Source organism: Apaloderma vittatum, unplaced genomic scaffold, assembly GCF_000703405.1.
Source record: "Apaloderma vittatum isolate BGI_N311 unplaced genomic scaffold, ASM70340v1 scaffold42479, whole genome shotgun sequence".
In the NCBI taxonomy this organism is placed as follows: Eukaryota; Metazoa; Chordata; class Aves; order Trogoniformes; family Trogonidae; genus Apaloderma; species Apaloderma vittatum.
In genome coordinates, this window is record NW_009737728.1 from 596 (window position 1) to 7,687 (window position 7,092).

General features: G+C 46.5%; 1 protein-coding gene across 1 annotated transcript; it reads right to left on the bottom strand.

The window, feature by feature from the left end:
- Window positions 1-599: 599 nt before the first annotated feature.
- On the bottom strand, window positions 600-6,883 carry LOC104279944 (PWWP domain-containing protein MUM1). Its single transcript, XM_009877415.1, has 13 exons — window positions 6,827-6,883; window positions 6,494-6,585; window positions 6,127-6,197; window positions 5,093-6,022; window positions 4,422-4,541; window positions 4,167-4,237; window positions 3,643-3,719; window positions 3,164-3,224; window positions 2,814-2,889; window positions 2,641-2,691; window positions 1,821-2,242; window positions 914-1,002; window positions 600-678 (listed from the first exon to the last, which is right to left on the bottom strand). The coding sequence occupies exons 1-13, from the start codon at window positions 6,881-6,883 to the stop codon at window positions 600-602; spliced, it is 2,196 nt and encodes a 731-aa protein (XP_009875717.1).
- Between the last annotated feature and the right edge of the window lie 209 nt (window positions 6,884-7,092).

A 7,092-nucleotide genomic window follows, 5' to 3' on the forward strand; every position in this document is an offset into this window, starting at 1 on the left:
CTCCGCCTCGCCACAACGCAGGGCGCCTGCAGCAGCACACAGGCTGCAAGACTCCACGTTCCAAAGCAACTGCACGTGAGCCAATGCAGCTCCAAGGGAAGCAGCGGGCTCTCAACAAAAACAAAGCTGCGCTATTCAGGTTGCATTGCCAGGAACCATTTTTATTTCCCACACTTTGAGCGACACGTAAAGCAAGAAGAGCCAACCCCTGGACAGGAAAGCCGCGGGTGTTCATCAGGCAACGCGTGGCTACGCGATTGTGCTGCGTTTTTTGCGGCTTTTATTTTCTCCAAGGACAGTAGCCCTTCCTTCATCAGATATTTGGCCAGAAGAATCCATATAAAACTTAGTGTTATAGCAAGAAGTTCTGCAAAACACTCGCAGCCTTGGCCGGTCCCGTGTCCCGAAGGGAGGGAGGGGGCCGAGGGAGGCAGCAGCAGCTCCGGCACAACAGCAAGGACTGAACGGCGTCACAGCGACAAGCTTTGGAGATCCACCACACGGGCTTTAAAAAATAAGAATTACACATTTTATACACATAACCACTTCGGTATATACACTTGCTGCCACTGTAACCCCGGGAAGGTTGGAAGCGCCGCTCAGGCGCTGTCTGCGGATGCCAGTTGGATCTTCCGCTTGGCTCTCGCCAGAATTTCCTCGTCGAATATTTCTCTCTCCCTGCAAAGAGAAACATTGAAGTTCTGCAGTGAAAAAAGATTCCCAAGGCATTTAACAGTTTGCAGAGTTACAGTAACCCAGCAAGAATGTTTCCCACGTTTAATCATTTTGTTACTCAGACCATGAGAAAGGCTGCGGGGCAGGAGGAGGCTGCTGAACTCTCCTGCCACAGACTTGTCCTTAGACAACAGCAAACTAGTAAGAAAAATTCAGAGAACGCTAAAAATAAAGATACCTTTTGCTCACGGTGGGTCCTTTTATGTACTTCTCCTCTGCCTTCTTGTAATCTATGTCATCCACAGCAGAAATCGCATAAATGATGGCCTATAAAAGCATTTAGCTCAATCAGACTCGTGTCACAGAAGTGAAATTACGAGTGATTTGAAGCTGTCTCAGCAGACGGGCACAGGTTTAGAGTAGAGCGAGGCCCCTCAATCACTTCAGAAGCTTGGATGAAGCTGCTTGTTGTGTACCTGAAGCTCTTAAATAAATAATACAAACTGATCCTTTATCATTCTCAGAAACATATTTTTATAACCCTGTTAAAATATTCTTTATAGTAATACTTTGTTTCTGCAGAGGTTACTAATGTTCTTCCAGGAAGTATCTGCAAGCGCAAAACACAAACGCCCCAGCACCCACCCCACGGTAAGTAGCCAAGAAAACCCAGAGATAACTGGTCAAATTAAAAAAATCAAACAACCAACCAAACTCCAAAGCTTGGGGTCTGCCATTAAAAGCACGACACCACCTAAGCCTTCTCTGCTCTGTGCTAACAGCTTAAAAAAAAAATAAAAATCTGCATTCAGAGTCCCAGCGGGTCACACGTCATTCCCACCCAACCCCGGAGCCCACGGGTACCCCGCAGGAGGCGCCCAGCAATTAACTCGGGGGCTGCAGTAGTTTTCTCCGATGACCAGCCTGTGAAAGCGGCTCAAGAGCCTCCTGCACAGATTTTTATATTTTTTTGCCCGAGACACACGCAGAAACCAAGTGGTTTCAGGGCCCCTGAGCTGCAGGGCCTGTGCCCCGAGCTGGGTGGTGACCGGGCGTGAACATCCCTGCTTCCCCTGACTGCAACCACCCCCTCAGCGTCATTCACCTACTTTAAGCTTTGGCTCACACGTTCCACGCTTACTTACTTCCGGCAAGAGGACTTCCGAAATAAATTTGATTCCGTCTCTGTTTATTTGAGACCTGCTTTTAGCATCTGTTCCATAATAGACTTCCTTCAGGTAGTTCACTACAAGGTCAAGTTGCTCTTCGTCCTCTAAGTAGGTTTCGACGCAGGTCACGTACTGACTCTGCTTCAGGAATTCCTTCAGCCACCGGGATTGCTTTCTGCTTTTCAAAATGGCCAAAAGATGCTCCTCGGCCCCCTTAGTCTTGACTATAAACTCCACTATCTTTTTATTTGCTTTATCTCTGGCGGCTCTTGTTCTGTCAGGAAGAAGTTTCTTGGAGGGCTTCTGAGGTGAAGTTTCTGACGGACTCTCTTCGACATCTTCCTCCGCCTCGTTTGGAAAGGTCATTTTTATAAAGCCTTCCTTTCGAACTGGGTAGCCTGAAACAAAAGCCACAATCGTTTCTACATAAATACACAAACTATCGAGGCTTTCTTGCATACCTGCTTACATATAAATATAAAATAATGGATTTTCTTGCTAGGAGAGAAGTTCTTCTTCCTCCCCTACCAAAGAGGATAAGAATTTGCTGGTGGTGTTCTCTTAATTTTGCCTTAAAAAAAAAAAAAGAGCAGGGAGTTGAGGCTCTGACAGGAGCTCTGAAGTGAGCTCTCTACACCATCCAGGAACCAGTCACCTGATTGGCTTTAACACCCAATATTGATTTAATTTCTGCTGTGGAACTGAAAAACTTTAACGGTGCGATGAACGGTGAGCAGTAATTTAACAGCAGCCCCTCCCAGGGAGAAAAATACAAAAAGATGACAAATTCACTTACTGATATCAGCAGCAAAATATTCCAGGAAGGATCCCGTAAACGAATGACAACCTAAAAAGCCCAGAACAGGGTTATTTACCCGTTAAGCTCACAAAACAGAGCTGCCAGCTTTGGCCTGGTCTTTTTTCTGATTTAGGTCAGAACGGGTGACATCACCCAGTTCACCTGCTCACCTAGTCTAATCCGATAGTCGGAAATCAGTCGAATACACCACTCGATTTCGTGGCGATAACCTTCTTTGGCTTGCTCCTACAAAACAAGAGCCACTTGCAGTCCTAAAACGAGCCGCCCTGTGAAGCTTTTAAGCCCAGGACGCCATCCCGGTAACGGAAACGCATCCAAGTTCACTCGCACTTTTCCGCTTTCTCCCAAAATTCAACTTCTGCCACCACTTTGCCAGAGAACCACAACCAGTCACAGCCCAGCAGCTGCCCCCACACATCCCAGGGCCACTTATACATTGTGTACGGGAGTTATTTCCACGCGGATACACTCGCGGTTACATGTTACCCCTCGGACTTACTATGAGATCTGGCTTCTCTTCACAGTCAAAGTGTTTCAGGCTCCTGAGCGGCACCGAGAAACTTGATGAAACAAAGAAACACAGTCAGGGAGGAGAGGCGGGTCAGCTGCGCCTCTGTTCACCACGATTGTACCCCTCCCTGACAGATTTCATAAGGAATTCAGGTTTTGCTGGTTTTGGTTTTCATAACAAGCTAAAACCACAGAACCATTTAAGAAACGAGAAGTTTGTTGGTTTTTTTGTTTTATTTTAAATAAACAAACTAAAGGCAGGTGTGTACTTCCAAGAAGTTCATGGGCACCTCATGCACAAAACACTCACTTGACCTCCCGCCCTTTTTTCACCGCTCACACAGCAGAGAAAGCCGGAATCCTGCACCTGCAAACCCTCCTGCCGAGGAGGATTACCCGGAAAAGACCACGGGACACTGCTGAAACGAACCTGAAAGTCAGAACCTGACCAGAGCCCACAACACTCACCCTTTTTTCTTCTCATTCATGCTCTCCTCTATTAGCAGCACACACGCCTTTCTCTGTTTCCTCCTCACATTTTTCACCTGTTGAAAGGACAAAGCCTCATTAGCATCCTAAAACCCCAACGCCCTCATGAATTTTCCACTGGTACTGTAACAGCACACCCCACGCTTAAAGGAAGTTAAAAATACAAAGAGTTTAAAGTGGCAAGAGCAGCAGGGTACCCCAAGGGAGGGTTTCTGTTAGTGCACAAGGACCCACCCTCTTCTCTTCTCTTCTCTTCGCTGGGTACGACCACCCCAATTCCTGACACAAGAAATAAAGGCTCGGTTGGAGCCCTCAGCTCTAACACAAACACACATGAATTACACACATTTCTTTTTTACATGCTTTTGCCACACTTCCGTTATCTTTGGAATGCTTCTGCTGGGAGATCTTTAACATTTCCCACTCTACACAAGACAAGAAGAGCAAAAACTGCTTTGTATCCAACCAAACACCCCTCCCAGAAGGCAGCGAGCTCTTCTTACCACTGCTGGCCAGTAAGGATACCTTCGCAGCTTGCACCAGACCAAAATCCCTTCTTCGATTGATTGTGGTTCTGTGATGAAAAAGAAAGTAAAACCTTTCTGGGGCATCCAAGAAATGCATTTTACTCTGAGCTTGACCACAGCTGGATTCGCTTTCTAGAAAGGTCAGGTTTTGTCACCAAGGCTTGTCAGCAAACTCACAGACCCTAAAAGCGTGCAGCAACCCTGGGGGAAGAAATATTACCGATGTCTCACCTTGATGCGATAAAACACTAGGAAGTTCTTCATCCTCTTCCTCTTCATCTACCAGAGCTGAGAGGCGGGATAGACTGTCTGTGAAAACTGACTTTGAAGAGAGGTCGGGAGATTCCAGCCCTGCCAACAGCAGCAAGTGCAGAGCAGTGATTAAAAAAGCATCAGCTCCAGAGCAGGTGAAATGCTCAACCCTGTGAGCCACCCCCCGGCAGCGTCTGTCACATCACACACACTCTCAACTCCCTGCCCTAGGTAAAGGTCTGATAATCTGAATTTAAAAAAAAAAAAGAAAGGAACAAGAACAGGCTGCTTTCAGGACTCTGGACTGGCCTGTTTCCTCACATCATTTCATCTCTATACCAAGGCAGCAGCAAAGAAAAAAAACCCCAAACCTCAAACCCAACTTACCTGTGGAATTAGCAACTCCTCTAGGAAAGAGTAAGAACTACTGAGAGTTCAGGTTTTCAACCCCAAACCTTGAACAACTCCGGACAGCCTAACCCAGCCACCACACTAGTTTTTAGCCAGTGTCAAAGCAGCTGTGTTTTGTGCTTCTCCCAAACTTAAAATCAGCAATTTAAGAGCCTCATTCACAAGAGCAAAGCAACATTCAAGATGAGCTTCACAACCGAACGGGAGGAAGCTTTCCCTTCCCCAAGCGATCTGCCCACCTTCATCTTCCTCAAAGTCAGGCAGCTGAAACTGCTTTACTTTGTTCGCGAAGCAAGTATTTGCATTTTCCTCCTCCTTGGGCCGAGAGGGGAGGTGACTGGAGCTCGAAGGCACAGGTGAAGGCTCAGGGCAGCTCCCACGTTTCCTTTTGCTGCCTGGGGATGCACCTGCGCCGCGCTCTTGCTCTCCGTTAACCCGTTTGAAACGCGACGGCTTTTTCCTTCCACCTAACTGCTTCACTAGGCTCTCGCCCTCACTGCTGATGCTTTTCTCCAAGTCGTCTGAGGAACTCTTGTAAGAGGAGTTGAACAATATCCTTCTAGGCTGGCTTCTGCCTCTCACCTTCCTGACAGGGCCGGAGGGAGGAGACCCCTCCTCGGCCGGGGGCTGCGCCCGACCTTCAAGGAGCTCACTCTGACGTGGTTCAGGTGATCCTGCACCTCCCCATATTTTCCTTCCTTGCTTACTTCTTTCCTCCTTGGGCTTACAGGAGACTTTATTTCCCAGTTGGGACTTGGTAAACAATCTGGGCTTGTCTTTTTTCTGCCTTGGGAGTGATTTTGATTCCGGTATTTCGCAGTTTTGACTCTCTGAGTTCAATGTTTCTGACAAGCCCTCAGTCCTACAGCTGGAAGGGCTTGTTCCACTTTCATGCATTTTAGCACTCTCCAAAACGAGGGAACCTTTCTCACTCTGTTTTTTTGTATCAGTCTTCAGGCTGGGGTTGGTTTTTTGACTTCTTTTCTTCCTGGAAGTCCTAGGCTCTGAAAAATAATGACTGTTGTGCTGGGACAGCCGAGTATTTGGTCCTTTTTCTGACGGTGGTACTTGTCTGCCTGAGACATTCTGAGTCAAAATATCCAGGGCAATTTTAAGAGAATGGCGATATTTCAGTTCTTCCACAGCCTTAGTCGAGTCAGTCCTTTGATCTGATTAAACAAAATACGCAAAAAATGCAATAAGCTTCCTTTGTATATGAAAAATAAAAGGTTTTGCGCATGTTTTCCACTCAGACAAGGCAGCATCTCCTCACCCAAGTTCGAGGCGATGTTTTCTATATGTTCCTCCTTCAGCAGTAGAGCGTCTGCACCCTTCACACGAACCCTGAAAACACAACAAAGCTGCCTGAACGTCACGGCCAGCTCGACACCGCTTTCAACTGGCAACAAGCTTGCAGTATTTTTTTCTCCCGGACATTGTACTTGGTAACAGGAATTAAGGGGAAAAAACCTCACCCAAACACATGAAGAATGCTTTGTGGATGTATGTGGGCAACTCTGAAAAGGCAGTTTTTGAGTCACCTAATCCTTCTGCAAATCAATGACCCCATTTCACAGGTATCTTCAGATAAAGGGGCTGCCTAGTCAGCGCCTGGGAGTGCAAATGTGACTCTACTTAACTGTTCTTTCAAGCCAAGTATTTCGACTTTAAAGTAATTCTCCTCCCGATTTGCAACAGATGTTTTCCCAGCAGCTCCAGTTCTGCACAAAACCTGCATTAAAGAAAAAAAAACACAAACACGAGTCTGGTAGATTACAGGACAGACCTGAAATCAAAACATTTTTAGAGCAGCACAGACCGACATCCCATGCACTCGTGTGCAGTATTAGGATCTCTGCCGCTGAGCGCTCTTGCCAAGTTATACACGTGCTTTCTTGGAGCTCTTACTTACTCACTGCTCCATTTCACCAATTTTTAAGTTATAGCCACAATTTTTTCCTCCCTTGCTTTACCTTTGCCGGCCACAAACGCTTCCGCCACCTGCACAGAACATACTCCTGATCTGTCATTACTGTGTTCCGCACGGAGAGGGAAAATTCCAGCGTGCTCTGACGAAAAAGGAAGTAAAGCAGTTACTCAATACACAGCCCTTTTAAAAATTATTTTTAAATAAACGGGACTTAAATAGGGCACATCATTACAATTATTTGTCATTTTACCTTGAGACTAAAGTTATTTTGCATTCTCCACAAGTACGTTCTAACAGCACTCTCTTTCT